Below are 20,322 nucleotides of genomic sequence, written 5' to 3'. Positions count from 1 at the left end.
CAGCCCACCACCCAGGGGGTGGAGTCTGGAAGCCCTGGATGCAAACTTAATTCTACCATTTACTAGCTGTGTGACCTTGAACAGATAGGAGGCAACTGACAGGTCTTTCTAGGAAGGGGTTGAAAGCAGATTAGCAGAGCCAGGCACCATGGCTTACACCTGGGATCCCAGATCCTGTGGAGGCTGACGCAGATTTGCAAATTCAAGGCCAGCCTGGGCAACTTAGTGACACCCTGTCTCAAAATAATAAATAATAGTAATAATAAAAAGGGTTGGCACTCAACTTCTCTTAGGCCTCGCTTTCGTACCTCTCTAAAGTGGAGATGGGACGACTTGCTTTGGTAAATTGAATTATCAAATCACACCAAACACATGTTTTGGTTAATATAGGGTTTCTGCTACACTGCCTGCACCAGGAAGAGTAACTCCCTCTGCCCCTGGATTATTTTGAATGTGCAGGACCTTTCCTGGCATGCGACTCCAGGCCCGGAGCCAGGTCGCCCTTCTAAGCCTTAATAAACCGCGAAACAGGCCCAACCTTCCCGGGAGCCGCTGGGTCTGTGGACCGCCTACTCCCACCTCAAAGATCCCGCCCTCCGGTCCAGACGCCGGGGGCGTCACTTCCGCCGGAAGAGGTAGCGCGTCCGCGCGGTTGGCGCGAAAGTCGGTTCCTAGTCTCTGCAATTTCCGGGTTCTCCAGCTTTTGCTTGGGCCTGGGGGCGCCGCCCGGTGGCGGTGGGGGCTGTGCGCCGGGCTGGCGCCCGACCCCAGCCGCTGTCCTGCGGGCTGCGCGCCCCCCAACTCACTTCCCGAAGACCCCCAGGCTCCATCGAGGTGAGTGAGGACCCAGCTCCTCCCCGCCGCAGCCGGGGGTCGCGACCTCTCCTGCGGCCTTCTTGGGGGACCGTGGTTTCCCGCCCTTGTAACCGGCCCTGGGACCCGCGGGTGGGCCTTTGACGCCAGAAAGAACGAGGCTACGGTGTTCCAACAAGGCCTTTGTCTGGGAGCTGGGGAGCAGGAGCATCCAACCTTTTGGGAGGCACGACCTGTCAGCTGGCTGCCAGGTTTATATTTAAAAATCTATTTTCTTAGGGATGAACAAACCTCGCGGGCCGTGGGTATCAGCAGCCACAGATGCGATCTGTGTATCCTTAAGCCAAGTGCATTTGAATGTCCATTGGCCCTGACTGTGTTCAGTTCAGGGACATTAATTTCCTTCTCGGATTTGCAAGATTAGTGTGTCATCTTTTACCTTGACTTCGCCCACATTCCAGGGTTTCTTGCAAACATTATGGACGAATTCATGAGCAAGGCCTGAATGTCTATCCTTAGGCATTCTTGTCTGCACAGAAAAAAAAAAAAATAGGTGCGTTGAACATTTTAACTTCTACACAATGCATTTTTGTTCTTGTTAATGGTTCCTTTATTTTGACAGTTCAAAAATGTCCAGGAATGACAAAGAACCGTTTTTTGTGAAGTTTTTAAAGTCTTCAGAAAATTCCGAATGTTTTTTTAAAGCTCTTGAGGTAAGAATAGTTGAAAAAGATTTGTCTGATGCTGTGAATTCATTTGCTTGTTTTTAAGTATTTTTGATCTGTTAGGCTTTATGTCTTAGAAATAATTTCTGCTTACTTTTGCTACAGTCTGTGCTACTATAGACAAATCATTGCTCTGTAATTTTGAATCGATGTAAGTATTATCTGTGCATTTTGGTGAGCATGAAATATATCATGACATTTTGGTTGGATATGGCTAACCTGAAGTTCTTAAAAGTTAATAAGATTTCTTTTGTCTACTAATCAGAGCGGTCTCTTGCGTGTTGAAAAAAAATTGAGTCCTATACTGTTCACACTTAAGTAGTTTTGGTTGTTAAAAGTATGTTTCTTTGTGCACTGTATATAATAGGATGGTACAGAGCCTTGCTGCTCACAGATCCTAGCAGCATTGGCATTGGCCTAGGACTCTTTAGAAATGTAGAATCAAAAATGGATGTGGTAATGCATACCTACAATCTCAGCCACTTTAGAGGCTGAGTCAGCAGGATCACAAGTTCAAGGCTAGCCTAGGCAACTTAGTGCCATCCCATAATTAAAATTAAAATCTCAAAATTAAAAACCAAAAAGAGTTATGGATATAGCTTGGATATGGATATAGTTAAGACTACTTACCTAGCATGTGTGAGGTCCTGGGTCCAATTCCCCATACTGCAAAAAATAGGGGCCCCCAACCAGGACTTGAAATTAGAATTCACATTTTAAACAACATCCCTCAGTACACATTAAAGTTTGATAGGCAGTTGTACCAGGGTTTTCCGTAAAGTACATTGATTCAGCAAATATTTATCAAGTGTCTATGATCTGATCTAAGAGTTGGAATACATCAGTGGTCAAGAGCAAGGAAAGATTTCTCCTCTCTCAGAGCTTACATTCTAGCAGCAGGAAATAAATATGAATCAGACGATAAATGAGAAAACTACATAATATATTATAAGATATTGATTGATATGGGAAGAGAAGAAAAGCAAAACAGGTTAAGGAGTTCTAGAGGATATTTTGGGGAGGAGAAGGAAATGAAAACGGGAAAGAGAGCTCAGAATATGGTGGCAACAAGATACATCATGAAACTTACATTCTTAAAAGCAAGACAAGAAATACATGCATTCATAAAATATCAATGTTATTTTTCTTCATAAAATAGACTAAAGGGATGGAGGAAGGATATTTTAAAAAGTATGATCAGAAGGCTGGGAATGTAACTCAATGGGTAGAGTGTTTTTGCCTAACATGTGCAAGGTCCTGGGTTCAATACTCAGCATCAAAAAGAAAAAGTATGATTAGGAAAGGCATCTCTAAGGAGGTGGCATTTAAGCAGACCTGACTGAAGTGAGGAATCATGTCAGGTGAAGACCTGGCAGAAGAATATTCTCTGCTGCAGGTATAAGCTAAGTCTAAATGAGGTCATGCTTAGCCTTTTTTAGCTTAGCAAGGAAGTGGGTGTGCCAAGAGCAAGCCAGGGTGATTGGAGGTAGGAGATGAGTGTGGGGAGATAGGCTAGGGCAGGATCAGGTGGTCCTGTAGGCTGTGGTAAGGAACGAGGATTTTATCCTGAGTGTGATGGGAAGTTATTAGAGGGTTTTGAGCAGAACGTAATATGATCTAATTTGTCTTTTTTAAAAGATTACTAATTGCTGTGTGCAGAGTAGATTTATACTGAAGGAAGGAGAGAAAAACCACTTGGGAGGCTTCTGCAGTGGTCTAGGTGAGAGATGATAGTTGCTGTCTATAAAGAAAAGGTAGTTTGAGGTGGATTTCAAAGACTTGGTAGGACTTAAATTCAGGGGGCTGACTTGGGGTTTATTCTTTTTTACTTTTTTCTTTTAGTCTATAAAAGAATTCCAATCAGAAGAATATCTTCAGATTATTACAGAAGAAGAGGCATTGAAGATAAAGGAGAATGACAGATCACTTTATATTTGTGACCCTTTTAGTGGTGCTGTTTTCGATCACCTTAAAAAGGTTTGCTGACTTATATGGTAGATGGTTTTTGGTTTGTTTTTGCTTCATAAATTCTTTACTGATTATGAAATATTATGCAAATCATAAATACATTGGTATTATTTTGGTTTAGGAGACCAGAATAATGTTTTTTAAAGGCTAATTTTGTTATTGTAGGCTTTTATTATATGTACTTTTTGTTTTTAAGGGGAATATAGCTTCAGTTAGTATAAGCAAATCTAAAGTAATGAAGAATTTCAGTGATAGAGCTTATTGTCCTAAAAATTTAGGTTGCAAAACATTTAGGGGAAAATAGTAGAGTAGGAAAAGATCCCAATAGAATGTGTGGTAACTTCCTGTCTTTTCTGTGCGCTCCTGCACATAGAATTTTAGTACCTCTACCCTGTACTAAGTTTGATAAATTATCTTAGAAGGGAGCATTTTGGGTATTACTACTGCTAACATACCAATGAGCCATCTTATTTTTTTTTGTTGTTATTCTAAAGTCTACTGACTCATTACCTTTTGGTGTCTGGACAAGAGACAAGCATTGAAATAAAATTAAACTGGCTGTGATTTCATCCAGATTACAACGATATGATTTTTGTTTGAAGAAGAAAACATAGAAGAGTAGGTCGATGCAGTATCTGTACCATTTATGGAAGGTCAGTGCACATCTCGCCTAGAGCACTGTTGCTGTTAGTCTCCTTTGGAAAAACCACTATTCATCAGGTAGAAATTAGTAACATCAGCCAGGTGCCATGATGCATACCTAATTGCAGCAACTCAGGAGGCTAAGGCAGGAGGATCATAAATTCAAAGCCAGCTTTGTCAACTTGGCAAGGCTCTGAGCAACTTAACGAGATCTTCTCAAAAAAATTATTTTAAAAAGGGCTGGGGATATGGCTCAATGGTTAAGCACCTCTGGGTTCAATCTCTAGTACCCAAAGAAAAAAGGTAGTGCTAATGCTTTTTCTGTAGATATTTAAATCAGTCATGCAGTGATGACTTTGGCAACAGTAGGCTTTTTTTAATGTGACTTGAGTATGTTGTTGAGCAAGACTTGTCAACTCTATGAACTCAATATCTTTGAAGTTTTTTTTTTTTTTTTTTTTTTAAAGTGTAAATCTTTGTGGTTCTTCCTTGAAAGGATGTTGAGGTACAAAGTATTTAAAACCCAGTGTAGAAATTGCCTAGTGTTGTTCATTTTTTGTGATAGTGGGTTTCTTAGGATTATTATAGGCTCTTACACTCTGAAATTGCTTCATTGGCTTAGTGCTTCATTTGAAAAGCATATGTAGATGTTTCCTAGTTGTTATAAGATTATTGTATTAAGATTATATTTCAGAGATTAAAATTTTGATAGCGGTTTTGAGTGAAGGTCTCCTGGAGGCCTTTTCTTTTGACTTGTATTGTTTATTTGGGTTTTATATCTGCCTATTTATTTAATGTATAGTGTGTCTCAGAAATTATAATGGTCATGATTTTTTTCTAAAATTTGGTGGTTTTTCTGCAGTAGTCATCAACTTTTGTAAATAATTGGTAAATATTACCAAATGTAATTTTGTAAGATGGGTGGTCTTTTCCTTCTCAGCTCACAAAACCTTCTCTTTTTTTATAGCTTGGCTGCAGAATTGTTGGTCCTCAAGTAGTCATATTTTGCATGCATCACCAGCGATGTGTCCCAAGAGCTGAACATCCTGTTTATAATATGGTAATGTCTGATGTAACTGTATCTTGTACAAGCCTGGATAAAGAAAAAAGGGTAGGTGTCCATAATGTTCACAGATTTGTAGCAACTAAAATAAATCTCATTTTTTTCCTTAGTGAATTTCTTTACTAAGGAAACTAATGTTTACTTAATATTTTTTCATAGATGGATAATCTTTAAGGCAGGATTCTAAGAACTGTGTAAAATATTTTTTATTTTTTTACATGGATATAATTTATACTTTTAAAATGATGTGTATAAGCATGTAGAATGTAATGTTTATTATAGGAGCAACATAGTTTAATAAATTCATGGAGTTGAAAAGAGTAAATACAATCATTTGTTGCTTAACAGTGGGAATATAGTCTGAAATGTGTCTTTAGGTAATTATATCATTGGGAATACTTATACAAACTTAATGGCTATAATGTCATGAGGCAGTACAATCTTATAAGCCCACACTATTGAATATGTGTCTGTTGTTGACCAAAACATCATCATACAGTGTGTGACTGTTCACGGAAATAGAATTTTATTGTTTTTGTACTAGGCGTTGAACCCAGGGGTGCTCTACCATTAACCCTTTCTGAGACAGGGTCTCGCTGAGTTGCTGAGACTGGCCTTGAACTTGTGATCTTGCCTTGGCCTCCCAAGTAGCTAGAAGTATAGGTGTACATTACCACACTTAGTGAAAATGGTTATTTTAAATTTATAATTTGTATTCATCTTCTAAATGTAAATTAATTATTTGACTTTATAAAGTAAGGAACACTTATGTATTCAGGTTATCAATAACAAAGATATTTATGGTATATTGTATAAAAATGGAAGAGCTAATATTTGCTCTTATATTAACATATTTTCTTTTGGGGCTGCAGGATGAAGTTCATAAGTATGTACAAATGATGGGTGGACGAGTATACAGAGACCTTAATATATCAGTAACTCACCTTATTGCAGGAGAAGTTGGTAGCAAAAAATATTTAGTTGCTGCAAATCTGAAGAAACCTATTTTGCTTCCTTCTTGGATAAAAACACTTTGGGAAAAGTCACAAGAGAAGTAAGACAAACACTATGTATTTTCAAGATTTTGAAAAACTGATGCATTCAATTATTTTGGGGTACTCTGTATTTTAAAAGGGGAGCTTTATGGCATCCTCTTTAGATTTGTTATTCAGGGAAATGGGGTCATTACTCTTTTCTCCAGTGGAAACTAGGAGAATCTACAGGGGATTGTTATCAGGGTATAAGTTGAGTAAAATGGGCTGTGGGTTTAACACTAGTAGAATGTAAATGCTTTGATACTAAAGATTTTCCGCAGCAAATATTTCTAAGTTGAGAAAATCAGTTTGGTAACTTTGTAGCTTTTTTGTTGTATTTTCCTTCATTACTGTGCCCATATGTTAAGACTGAGAATAAATGAAATATTTAGGTAGTTTTAGTCCCTCCTAGAGGAGGTAAGCCATCAGAAGGTGTGATCACTCAGTAAAGGTAAATTGATCCTTTGCATATCTGGCCTGCATGAGACATTAGATTTCGGGAGCAGGATGTGTCCCTTCCCTTGGGGAGCTTAGAGTCAGTTTCAGGAAGCATGCAAGTTTTTCCTGAAATGAAATTAACAACTGTAAGCCCAGGTACCACAGAATTATATTGGCATTTTTCTGGGATTGTTTTCAACATCATCTAGCACATCTAAATATGTCTCCATGTCAGTTCCTGCATTCCCAGTCCATCTGCCTGGCGTGACAACAGAATAATAATGATGTTTTTGTTGCTATTCTGCCAAAAATAATTGTTTTACTTATATTGAATAATAGAATTTAAAAGTTCATTTTATCATAGGCAGCCAAATAACTTTAGGTTTGTTTTGGCTTTTTTTTTTTAATTTTTAAATTTGTTTAAATTAGTTATACATGACAGTACAATGACTTTGATATATCATTCATTTGAATCAGATGGGATATAATTTCTCATTTTTCTGAGTGTACAGGTTGCAGAATCATATTGGTCATGCATTCACATATATACACACGGTAATAATAATGTCTATTTCATTCTATCTTTCCTATCCCCCTCCCCTCCCCTCCCCTCCCCTCCCCTCCCATCACTTCTCTCTACCTAATCTAAGGTAACACTATTTTTTTTTTTCCCTCACATCTTTATACATGGCTTTTTTTGTATGTGTGTATGGTGCTGGGGATTGAACCCAGGGCCTTGTGCATGTGAGGCAAGCACTCAACCAGCTGAGCTATATCCCATCCAAACTTTAGGGTTTTTAAGTAGTGTTTTTGGCATTTAATTTTGGAAAATGTACCACTTTGACTAGCAAGGGTTTAAGAGTACTGAAATACATATTTTTCTCTTAATACAGACAGTAGCTAAAAACATCACTTTTTATTAGCAATATGTATGGAGCTAGATGAGCAGTTAGTATAATTCTAAAGTATTTGTCAGTTCTCCCTTTCTTAAAATGATTATAAATTCTAAAATGAGGAAAGGTGATATTTCTGTTTGTCGTTGTGCTCCTAGTAAATGTAAAACTACCTGGTATATTTAATATATTCATTTTTATTACTTTTTACCATTTAATTTCTCCAGAAAAATAACTAGATATACTGATGTGAACATGGAAGATTTCAAGTGCCCTATTTTTCTTGGTTGCATAATCTGTGTCACAGGCTTGTGTGGCTTAGACAGGAGGGCAGTCCAGCAACTCACCATTAAGCATGGAGGCCAATACATGGGACAGTTGAAAATGAATGAGTGTACACACCTCATTGTGCAAGAACCGAAAGGTAAAACTTTTATAAATGGATAAATTCACAATTTTCTCTAATATCTCATGTTTTACAATCTTTTAGAACAGGCTTTGCTTCTGATGTCATTGATCTAGTTTGCTCCCCCTCATACTTTTATTTATTTTTTTAAATTTATTTTTATGTGGTGCTGAGGATCGAACCTAGTGCCTCACTTGTGCTAGGCAAGTGCTTTGCCATTGAGGTACAGCCCCAGGTATCTTAAATACCTGGTGGCTGAGTATGGTAATGTACACCTATATTTCTGGCTACTCGGGAGACTAAGACAGGAGGATCTCAAGTTCGAATGGCAAGACGCCATCTCAAAATAAAAAATAAACAAAAATCTGAGAATGTAGCTTAGTGACAGAGTGCCTGTGGGTTCAAGTCCCAGTATTGGGGAAAAAAAAAAAGATATATCTTGCAGATGATGAGGCAGTTTAAAGAATAAAAAACATTACTTAATTACTTATAGGAAGAAATTTTTAAACTTACATTAATTTTTATATTCTGTAACCTTTATATTTATCCTGGAGAATTTTTTTTTTAACCTTCTTATCCTCCTACCTCCCCCACTCTATTCTGGAGAACATTTTTTACTAGTACTTTAAAAATATGTACAAATGAATGGAGAAGAGTTTTGTTAATGTGTTTTTTGTTCGTTTATTTTTTTGTGGCACAAGGGATTTAACCCAGGAGTGATCTGCCACTGAGCTACATCCCCAGCCTGTTTTTATTTTTTATTTTGAGAATCTCACTAAGTTGCCCAGGCTAACCTTAAACATGTGCTCTTCCTGCCTCAGTCTCTTGAGATGGCTGGAATTACAGGTGTGCACCACTGTACTCAGCTTTATCTCTTTATATTTGTACTCTGTTTAGGCTAAATAGATAGGAAAAAAATTTGAGAAAAAGCATTAAGATAAATTGGTAGTTTTCAGAACTTTCTGTATGGCAGCTGTGGAGCGCTTGTGAGGAGAGTTGATGCTGCTGCCTCCTCATGAATTAGAAGGAAGTTTATGTGGTGACTCTAATGTTAGGTATTGACCTTAGTTTTTCTGGGATGCTGTTTTAAAATATATCGTGTTGAAGTTTTTTAAGGTAATAAAAAGGTATATACGTAACATGTATCTGCTTCTCCTTGAGTTTAAGTAAAATCCTGTCAGTACTGGAATAGTCTATTCAATTCAAAGTTGGTATTTATTAATTTGCATACATTTATAATTTTCCCAGTTGTCTGATACATTCTTGTTAAAAAGCCATATAGTAATTCTTAGTATTCCCATTTTATAGATTAAGAAACTGGTTTAAGAAAATTGAGGGAGTCTGGAGCTGGAGTTGTAGCTCAATGGTAGAGTGCTTGCCTAGCACATGTGAGACCCTGGGTTCGATCCTCAGCACCACATAAAGATAACTAAATAAAATAAAGGTATTGTGTCCATCTACAACTACAAAAAAAAAAAAAAGAAAGAAATTGAGGGAGTCTCTATGCAATTTAGTATTATCATTTGCCCCACAGTTATAATTGTTTTCATGCAATTTGTTTAAAAGATAAAGTCCCTCATGTAACACTTCTATTTATGTAACACCTAAAGAATATGTTTAGGTAATAACCTAAAATACTGCCCTTTTGGGGCGGGGGGGTGGGGTACCAGGGATTGAACTCCAGGGCACTTGGACCATTGAGCCACAATCCCAGACCTATTTAGAGACAGGGTCTTGCTGAGTTGCTAAGTGCCTTGCTAAGTTGCTGAGGCTGGCTTTGAATTCATGATCCTCCTTCTTCAGCCTCCTGAGTTGCTGGGATTACAGGCATGCACCACAGTGCCCAGCTGAAATATTGCTTTTTAACACATTATTGGCATACTGAAAAGTAAGAGTAATTACTGGTAACCCTTAATTTTGTTTCAGGTACATTTTTGAATTACCTATTATAATTCGAAAATTTCTGCAAAAACGGATTTTAATGGTTTGCATTTCCCTACACAACAGGTCAGAAATATGAATGTGCCAAGAGATGGAATGTACATTGTGTCACCACACAATGGTTTTTTGACAGCATTGAGAAAGGTTTTTGTCAGGACGAATCTATATACAAGATGGAACCTAGACCAGAAACAAAGAGTATGCCTGACACTTCAACTCCCACTGGCCAAGTCCATACAATTGATAGTAAGTCTGATCATTTTTCCATGTGTGAATTGATATGTCATGCTGGGGATGTTGGTCAGTGGTAGGTTGCTTATGTAGTATGCAGGAGACCTGGGTTCAGTCCCCAGCAAAGATTTATAAATAGGATCCCTGAAATATGGTAGGAAATTTTTATATTTTCCCCTATGCACCTAGGCAAAAATGGTATGATAAAATAGCCAAATTATATAAAAAATGAGTTCAGAACCACTCCTATTTCTTTTTAGAATGAATGATTGCTTTCTTCCATATTCTAATATAATGCAAAAACATTAAGAACACAATGGATGGAGACTTAAAATAAGAATTTTTTTTTTTTTTACTGTGATTGTTATAGATTATCTATCTATCTAAACCTTAAAACAACTCTTATTTTGTAAGCTCCATGTTGGCAAAATATTGTTATAAAGTTTTTTCAGATGTAAGCTGTTTGGACCTTAAGGCCAGCAGGTTCACATTTTCATGGGAAAGAAACCATGATTATGAACACATATTAAATATTTTTTCATTTAAATAAAGTAGGAGACTTAATTTCATTTTTTTCTTTTCATATTTTGACACAAGATTTCAGTAAAAACCTGATTCTTTAGGAATTTTTAATAATCCTTTGATTATAGGAAAAATTAGTTTATAAGAAAATATTTAATCAATTATTTTATCTCCAGGAACTTATCTTTTTTTGTTGTTGTTGTTTTTTAATATGTAGGTCGTACTCTTTCAGATGTTAGCCATATTTCAAACATAAATGGAAGTTGCATAAATGAATCAATATGCAGTTCAGTTCTTAATAGCAAATTGGAGTCTTCGCTTGACAGTCTAGAAAATCTGGATGTCAGTGCATTTCAAGCACCTGAAGATTTATTAGATGGTTGCCGGGTACGTCTTTAGTATGTAATAAATGCAAAGTGATAACATATTTCTGCACTCCCTAGCCTGACTTTGATTTTTTGTTTTGTTTTGTTTTTGGTACCAGGGATTAAAACCAAGGCACTTAACCACTGAGCCACATTCCCAGCTCATTTTATTTTTTGAGACAGGGTCTCGCTAACTTGCTTAGGGCCTCTGTAAGTGGGAGAAGCTGGTCTTGAACTTGTGATCCTCCTGCCTCAGCCTCCTGAATTTTCAGGGATTATAGGCATGCACCACTGTGCCTGGCCCTAGCTCAGCTTTGAAGATCCCTCATAGTTGGGCTTGCTCTTTATCTGTATAAATGGTCTAGTAAACTCAGAAGATAGACTTGCCATGCCCATTCCTTGGTTGTGAACATCCCCTCATCCCCTTGTCTGGGATGTACCTTTTTGCTTTGATGTTTTTGTTTTTTGTGGTTCTGGGGATTGAACTCAGGCCTTGTACATTCGAGGCAAGCACTCTACCAGCTGAGCCATATTCCCAGCCCTGTACCTTCGTTCTTTATCCTTTGAAGTTCATTTCACTGTTTTCTTTTTTAAATCTATTTTTAGTTGTGAATGGACCTTTATTTATTTATATGCTATGCTAAGAATTGAACCCAGTGCCTTACACATGCTAGGCAAGTGCTCTACCACTGAGTTACAATCTCAACCCTCATTTCACTTTTTTTTTTCTTTTTCTTTTTTAACTACCCTCATCTCATTTTTTGAAGTTTATTTCATTTTTCGTCTCTGAACCCTTCCAGTTTGTGATTACTGTATTTTGAGGCTTTATCTGAACTATTTACTTTTCATTTGTAACTCATTTGTTAAGTGTTCACAGTGTATTAATACTGCTAATCATTTTATATATGTTAATATGCTGTTTATACTCTCACTTAATTCTCATAAATAACTCTTAAGGTGTATATTATGTCGAGGTTAATACTTAAGAGTCTTAAAATTCTTGTTCAGAGTCACATAAATGGATTATTAAAGCCACTACTTTGTTTAGTACTTCTTAGGTTATTTAATGTTTTAGTGTATGAATAACTATCTTGTAAGTTCCTTGAGGGAAGCATTATATCATGTTTTACTTTTTTAGATTTTCTTGATCTGAATGCTTACTTAATGTATTTCTATATGTAGAATGACTTGGTTGTGTGTTATTTCTCACAGAGTGGCAAAAATTTACCATATTTTATTGTTAAGAAGGAAAATTGGGCAAATTACCTTACCCTTCTATACTTTTAAAACTTACCAGCTTATTGGTGAACAGAAAGTTTTTTAGGTATTCTTTTAGCCTGTGTTATACTAAGTTTAGATATGATTTACACATAGGAAGTATATATTTCTTGATTTTTGTTAAGATAGATTCTTGTAATGCAGATGATTTAGTTTGTATATGAACACAGTTAGGAATAGATTTGTCATTTTTAATTTCTTAAGAAGATATTTTATCCAGGCTTGCTGGCACACACCGATAATCTCAGCAACCCAGGAGGCTTAGGCAGGAGAATTGCAAATTCAAGACCAGCTTCAGCAACTTAGTGAGACCCTGTCACAAAATTAAAAATCTGGGGTTATAGCTCAGTGGTAAAATGCTCCTGACTTCAATCCCTTTAAAATAGAGGTAGAAAAGATTTTTATATTGATTAAATAGGCTTAAATATATGAATATCCTAAAAATAAATTAGAATCAATTATCGCATACATAGTATCCTCAAAGCATTATATTTTGCTTTTTGACACTTATTTTTTGTTTAATCAATTCTATGTGGGGAGGGAGGACCTCAACTTTTATGTAAGTAAACTGGCAAAACAGCTTAAGGAACTTTCCGCAAGTCTATAATCAGTGGCATCTGAAAACAAGAATTTAAATCTAGATTTTCTGAATTTACAAGCAGTTACAGATTGTTTCTATAATTAGTTTAAAACCTACATGTAGTGAGACCTTCACAATTTAAGAAGCTACCTGAATAGTAGAAATTTTTATGCACTAATATAATAATACTGTGGGATTATAAAGAAATTATTTTAAAACTCAGTTTTATAATATACTTCATTTTTTAATGGATCCTAAAATGTACACAAGTTGTCTTATTTATACACTGTGAATTTAGATGTTTTTGAGAAGTTTTTTCCTCTTAAGAAATAAAGCATCTTGAATACATTAAAACAAATATTTTCTTTCTTTACAGATATATCTTTGTGGTTTTAGTGGAAGAAAGCTAGATAAACTGAGAAGACTTATTAACAGTGGAGGTGGAGTTCGTTTTAATCAACTTAATGAAGATGTAACTCATGTTATTGTGGGAGATTATGATGATGAATTGAAGCAGTTTTGGAATAAATCAGCCCACAGGTTTTGCCAATTTTTAATTCAAAACAATTTCTACTGTGTAATGATTTTTGTTAAAATTGCATGTCTGAACTGGGCATGGTGGTGCATACCTATAATCCCAGAGACTCAGGAAGCTGAGGCAGGAGGATTGTAAGTTCCAGGCCAGCCTGGGCAATTTAGCGAGACTCTGTCTCAAAATAAAATTAGAGGAAAAAAAAAAAAAAATGCATGTCCATGCAACTATGGGAACTACGTGGCAAGTGGGGTGATGGTCTTCGTGGCTTAAACTAATATATAACTATGTGCTGTTTTTGTAGGCCGCATGTAGTGGGAGCAAAATGGTTGCTAGAGTGTTTTAGTAAAGGTTATATGCTTCCTGAAGAACCATATATTCATGCTAACTACCAGCCAGTAGAAATTCCAGTTTCAGATCAGCCTGAAAGCAAAACAGCTCTTTCAAAAAAGAACAACAGTAGCTTTTCCAAGAAAGACTCTGCTCCTAATGAAAAGCATGAACAAGCTGATGAAGATCTGCTCTCTCAATATGTAAATAATAACTCCTCAATAGGTAAGAACTTCTTGATTAGTGCTTGCAGTTAGTAAATATTTAGTAGCTGAATATATACATAAATGATTTCTGTCAAATTTTATATATTTTAAGTTTTTTTTTTAAATTTTTTATTCACTTAAAATTTTTTTTGTAACTTTTCTGAGCAAATGAGATCATCATTCTTTGAATCTTTGTTCATTTTTTTAATGTTTATTTTTTAGTTGTAATTGGGCACAATGCCTTTATTTCACTTTATTTTTATGTGGTGCTGAGGATTGAACCCAGGGTCTCACACATGTGAGGTGAGCGTTCTACTGCTGAACCACAACCCCAGTCCCATGAGTCCTTTAATCTTCTCTTTTCAACTAACTGGCTACATTTTTTTCTTTTTTTCTTTCTTAGTTGTAGATGAACACGATACTTTTATTTTATTGATTTAGTTTTATGTGGTGCTGAGGATCGAACCCAGTGCCTCACACACACTAGGCAAGTGCTCTACCACTGAGACACAACCCCAGCCCTAACAGGCTCCATTTTGATGTGTTACATATGCTGGCATTGCTAGCTTTGTTTGTGAGTTAGTAATGGCATGGGCTTAGGTAGTGGGGGCGCTGGGGATTGAACTCGGGCACTCCCCTGCCCTATTTTATATTTAGAGATAGGGTCTCACTGAGTTGCTTAGCACCTCACTTTTTGCTGAGCTGCCTTTGAACTCAGAATCCTCCTGCCTCAGTCTCCTGAGCCGCTGGTATTACAGGCATGCACTGCCATGCGTGACTTGGCATGGGCTTTAACAAATACCTCTTATTGGGTCATTGAAGTCTTTAATTAATGCATGCTGTGCTGTACTGTGAACCACCACTGCTGTGTAGTTTTGTTCATCTGGAGTATGGTAAGGTAAACTATGAGTCAAGAGTTAATGAACCCCCTTTCTTTTTTTAATCATGTGAAATATTTTATGTATCCAAAAAGACATAAAGAAAAATGCAATGAATAATCATGTATCTGGTTTTAGAAAATAGAACATGAGTTGGGCACAGTGGCACATACCTGTAATCCCAGCAACTTGGTAGGCTAAGGTAGGAGGATCACAAGTTTGAGACCAGCCTAGACAACCTAGTGGGACCCTGTCTCAAAATAAAAAGGGCTTTATATCTCATTGGTAGAGCACCTCTGGGTTCAATTCCCCAGTACAAAAAAGAGAGAGAACATTACCACTATACCAAAAGCCTTCTGTGACTCCTCTTCATTTTCTTTGTAATTTGTATTAAGTGTGTCTATCTGTAAACAATATTCGTATTATTTTATAACTATTTTAATGTGTTTGAATTATATGTACTTTTATGTTGAGTCCCATACCCAATATGAAACATCATGTAATCCAAGTATCTAGTTATGAATATAACACAGTGATACAAATATACTATGGTATAGAATACTATATACACAGAATAATATACTCTTGTCCTATAGTATTTTATTCTTTTTTTCACTGATAGACATTTTTGTCATGACTCTTTTTTGCCATTATAATCAGTATTGCTGAAGTTTTATTTTTCTATTATATGAACCAAAAAATAAGATGGTTAATTCATGGGATATATACATCTTTAACCTTCTTAGGTAATGCAGATTGTTTTCAGAAGTGTTTGGCCTATTTTACTAATTTCATTAACAGTGAGAAAAGGTTCCTGTTGTTCCACATCCTTCCAGGGTATGGTATTGTAGTGCTTGTAATTTTTGCCCAATTGGTAGGTATAAAGTAGGATCCTGTCATGGTTTTAATTTCATTTTATTGTTAGTAATACAGTAGAACATTTTTATTTATTTATTTTAATTGTAGTTGGGCACAATACCTTTGTTTATTCATTTATTTCTATGCGTGCTGAGGATCGAACTCAGGACCTTACACGTGCTAGGTGAGCGCTCTACTGTTGAGCCACAACCTCATCCCCAGTAGAGCATTTTTTTAGTGTTATTTTATTATAATGTTAGTTGTATATATAGTTTTTCAGTGTATTCATTTGTGGTTTTTGCTTTTCTATTTTGTATAAGAAGTTTCTCTACTCCATGGTCAAAAGTTATCTTGTATATTTTTTATTTAATTTGATTTTGGTACTGGGGATTGAACCTAGGGGCACTTAATCACTGAACCACATCCCCAGCCATTTTTATTTTTTATTTTGAGACAGGGTCTCACTATGTTACTTAGGACCTTGCTAAGTTGCTGATGCTGGCCTTGAACTTGCAATCCTCTTGGCTCAGCCTCTGGAATTGCTGGGATTACAGACATGCCCCAACATACCTGGCTGTATTTTTTAGAATCTTATTAAACTTTTGCTTTTTCACATTAATCTATCCACCTGGAGTTCATTGTTGATGTTTGATATGAAATGTTCTAATTTTATTTTTTTAATCTCTGTGGATGTACAATCAATTCTCCTACAATTTTTATTGAGAAGTTCATTTTTTCTCCACTATGTTGCAATGCCATCTCTGTCATATGCTGTAGAGTGGGATCTGTATTTAGACTACAATTATGAATTTGTAATCTGGAGAATTGAGATCTTTACAATTAAAAAAAAAACAGAATACCTCCTTATCCACAAATAAGCTATGTAGTTTTATCTTTTTCAATATCTTCCAATAACTATAATATATTCATAAAATCCAAGACATGCTATGTGAGATTTATTTATAATTTCTTGTGTTTTTTGTTGTTTTAGCAATCTTAATTTATGTCTTTTCAAATTACATTTTTTAATAATAGGTATATAAGAACAAAATTACATTTATTTATTTTTATTATTAGTTGTTCAAAACCAAAATTGACATTTTGAATATTGATCTTAATTATGTTTGTGTAAACTTTTCTGAAGATTGCTTTAAGTATTGGATTTTAAAGAATATGTCCCATTTCAAGTATTAGAGTTTTCGTATTTAGGTCTTTGAGCTGAGTGTTGAATTCGATTAAGTACTCTTCCCTGCACTTGACAGAATGATCATCTCTTTTCTCCTTTAATGTGATACATTATACTCATAGATTTTATACCACAAAATTAACTTTAAATTCTTCTAGATGTGGTGTATTCATCTTTGATACATTACTGTAGTTAGTTTACTCATTACGTAAGTTTTTATCTATTCAGTGTGAAACTGGCTATATATTTTCCTTTTCTGTTGTCTGTTATTCGTAAAATTGATTGGTAAGTCTTTCCCTTAACCTCAGAAAGAGTTAGTAATTATTCATTTTATATTTATTATTACTTTTTATGTATTTAGGTTATTTTGTACCATCTCATTTTGTGTTATTCTCCCCATATTCTATGCTCCCCTGCCTGTTTTGGGGGTAGGGGTACCGGGGATTGAACTCGGGGCCATTCGGACCACAGAGCCACATCAGCCCTATTTTGTGCTTTATTTAGAGACAGGGTCTCACTGAATTGCTTATTTTTTTGTTCCCCATTTATTTTTGCATCTGACATCTCTCTTCTGAAACAATTTTCTTTCTTCTTGAAATATTCTTTAGAAATTCCACTAGTTTCTATTCACCTGATAATGCCTTTGTTTTGCCTTTGTTCTTAAAAGACAATTCTGCTAGTTATGTAGTTCTAGACAATTGACTTTGTTTAAACACTTTAGCAATATGAATCAGATGTCTATATTCCTGTCATTCCCTCTTTTTTTCTTTTTTGCTACTAAAGATTGAACCCAGGAGAGCTACATTCCCAGCTTTTTTTTTTTTTTTTTTTTTTTTTTTAAGAGACAGTGTCTTGCTGAGTTGCTAAGTGCCTCACTAAGTTGCTGAAGCTGGCTTTGAACTCAGGATTCTCCTGCCTCAGTCTCCCAAGCCGCTGGAATTACAGGCATGCGCCACCGCACCCGGCTCTGCCGTTCCATTTTTTCCCCCTCAGTTTAATACCTTCCTTTTGTTTTAATGTCTAGAGTTTTACCATTTATTTTTCCTACTTGTAATTTACTGTTTTTGAATCTGAGAATGAGTGGGGGTTTTGTTTTTTTCCTTTGTTCTAGAAATTTTTCTTCTATTATCTTTTTGAATATCATTTCGCCTCCGTTCTCTTATTTGCTCTGTGCATGGTCACTTAACCATCCTTATTTTCTGTATTTATCTTCCTTTGGTTCATTATGTAATTCTATCAGATTTTTCTTCATGGTCACCAATTCTTTGTTCAGCTATTATATAATCTGTTTAAACTGCTCATTAAATTTTCAGTTTTTAAAAAACGTTTATTTTTTAGTTGTAGTTGGATGCAATATCGTTATTTTATTTTTATGTGGTGTGAGGATCAAACCCAGGGCATCGAGTTCGCTATGCGAGCACTCTACAACTGAGCCACATCCTAGCCCACATTTTCAGTTTTAATGATAAAATTTTAAATTCTATATAGTTGTTTTCATAGTCTTTTTTTAAATTAATTTTTTTAGTTGTAGATGGACACAATGATTTTTAGGTGGTGCTGAGGATCGAATCCAGTGCCTCACACATGCGAGGCAAGTGCTATACCACTGAGTCATAGCCCCAGCCTCTCTTTTCATAGTCTTGTATTCTGTATTCATGTTTTTGTTTCTGGTTTTTTTTTTTTTTTTTTTTTTTGGTACCTGGGATTGAACTCCAGATCACCGAGCCACATTCCCAGCCTAACTTGTATTTTATTTAGAGGCAGAATCTCACTGAGTTGCTTAGCACCTCAGACTCCTTAGCTGCTGTGATTACACGTGTGCACCACCATGCCCTGCTGTATTCATGTTTGTTTTTGTTCTTTATTTCTTTTTTTTTTTTTGTTTTTGTTTTTGTGGTGCTGGGGATTGAACCCAGGGCCTTGTGCATGCAAGGCAAGCACTCTACCAACTGAGCTATATGCCCATCCCTGTTCTTTATTTCTTGAATCATTAAACCTGTTCCAACATCTGAGTAGGTAGGGGGTTAGTTGTGTTGTTTTTTATTCATGGTGGCTATTTTTCTCATGGATTTTAGATTGTTTTAATTGTGAATTTCATTTTAGTAACAATAACAAACCTCAGTTAAAGGTTTGTTCTTTTAGAAAAGGTTCATGGATAGGTCTCCTGAGTGCTCAGGAGTTTTCCAGCTCTTTACATCTCTAAATTTTATTGGCTGGAGATTTCTTGGATCATCAAGCAAGTGTAAATTTGTCCCCTAACCTAGTTGAGGACTAGCCTGTGATAACAAATTCTCAGGAGTGATGCTTTTGCCCTTGAACCAAAGCTGAGTGTACTTATCATCTCCCTTTGCAAATACATACATAGCTCACTCGTTCTTTCTTTCCTTTCCTCCTTCCTTCCTTCTTCTCACTTTCTTTTCTTTCTTTCTTTCCTTTCATCTCACTAAGTTGCTTAAGGCCCCCCTAAGTTGGTGAGGGTTGCCTTGAATTTTTGTCTTCCTGCCACAGTCTCCCGAGCTGCTGGGATTGTAGGCATGCACCACCATGCCTGACTGTTAAACCATTTTCAGTTACCTTGTAGAGAGGAGGTGATGAGCTTCTCAGAGCTTCCTGCAAGGCAGCTGCTGGTTTACTGATTTTATGAGGATTCATGACAATAAATCTTCGTAGATCCTCAAGCACCTTTGAAATGATGTGATAGTGCACAATTAATTCTTAAAGCAAAATTGCTTTTGATTTAAGAGAGCTTTTTTTCAATAATAGGCTTATCAAGTATTGTCTGTTGGGCGTCAGGATTTATTTATTTGAAAAAGGATTTCTACTGCTAAAGTAAATGGAAATCTCGAACTGCTGAAGAGCATTTTAACTTATTGAGTCTTTTTAGGTTTTACCTATAATTTTTAAGAACTTAATTTTTATGGTTTATATTTTTAGTAGTAGATTAAAACTCCATTAGTTTTCTTCCTTTATCCCATATCATCAGCTATATATAGACATCAAACAAAGCTGTTATTTTTTCCTATATGTGATTGCAAAATTTGTTGTAATTGCAAAAAGAATTGATTTTACATTTAAAACAAGCTGTTGGGGGTTGGGGGGTGTGGCTCAAGTGGTAACGAGCTCTCCTGGCATGCGCAGGGAGCTAAGTTCGATCCTCAGTACCACATAAAAATAAAAATAACGATGTTGTGTCCACTGAAAACTAAGAAATAAATATTTAAAAACTCTTGAAGGGAGGGGAGGGGGATAGTAGGGGATAGGAAAGGCAGCAAAATATAACAGACACTAGTATGGCAGTATGTATAAATGTGGATGTGTAACCAGTGTGATCCTGAAATCTGTACATGTGGTAAAAATGGGAGTTCCTAATCCACTTGAATCAAATGTGTGAAATATGATATGTCAAGAGCATTGTAATGTTTTGAACAATAAA

The 20,322-nt window shown here is 36.0% G+C and overlaps 1 protein-coding gene across 3 annotated transcripts in view; it reads left to right on the top strand.

Moving 5' to 3' along the window:
- Nucleotides 1-617: 617 nt before the first annotated feature.
- The window catches only part of Topbp1 (DNA topoisomerase II binding protein 1), a 53,074-nt gene continuing 33,369 nt past the window's right edge, over nt 618-20,322 (top strand). Inside the window, exons 1-10 of one of the 3 annotated variants that reach the window (XM_005327023.4) lie at nt 618-834; nt 1,436-1,526; nt 3,381-3,515; nt 5,116-5,259; nt 6,084-6,265; nt 7,804-8,000; nt 9,990-10,169; nt 10,894-11,063; nt 13,276-13,439; nt 13,736-13,986. In XM_005327023.4, the coding sequence (XP_005327080.1) occupies nt 1,443-1,526; nt 3,381-3,515; nt 5,116-5,259; nt 6,084-6,265; nt 7,804-8,000; nt 9,990-10,169; nt 10,894-11,063; nt 13,276-13,439; nt 13,736-13,986 (1,507 nt within the window). In that variant the 5' untranslated portion in view covers nt 618-834; nt 1,436-1,442. Of the gene's footprint in view, nt 835-1,435; nt 1,527-3,378; nt 3,516-4,000; nt 4,160-5,115; nt 5,260-6,083; nt 6,266-7,803; nt 8,001-9,989; nt 10,170-10,893; nt 11,064-13,275; nt 13,440-13,735; nt 13,987-20,322 lie in introns of those variants that run through there. The other 2 variants (XM_021727554.3, XM_021727553.3) reach the window with 2 other exon arrangements.

Source organism: Ictidomys tridecemlineatus, chromosome 3, assembly GCF_052094955.1.
Source record: "Ictidomys tridecemlineatus isolate mIctTri1 chromosome 3, mIctTri1.hap1, whole genome shotgun sequence".
In the NCBI taxonomy this organism is placed as follows: Eukaryota; Metazoa; Chordata; class Mammalia; order Rodentia; family Sciuridae; genus Ictidomys; species Ictidomys tridecemlineatus.
Note: the sequence above shows the minus strand (reverse complement) of the source record. Positions and strands in the feature narration are given on the sequence as shown.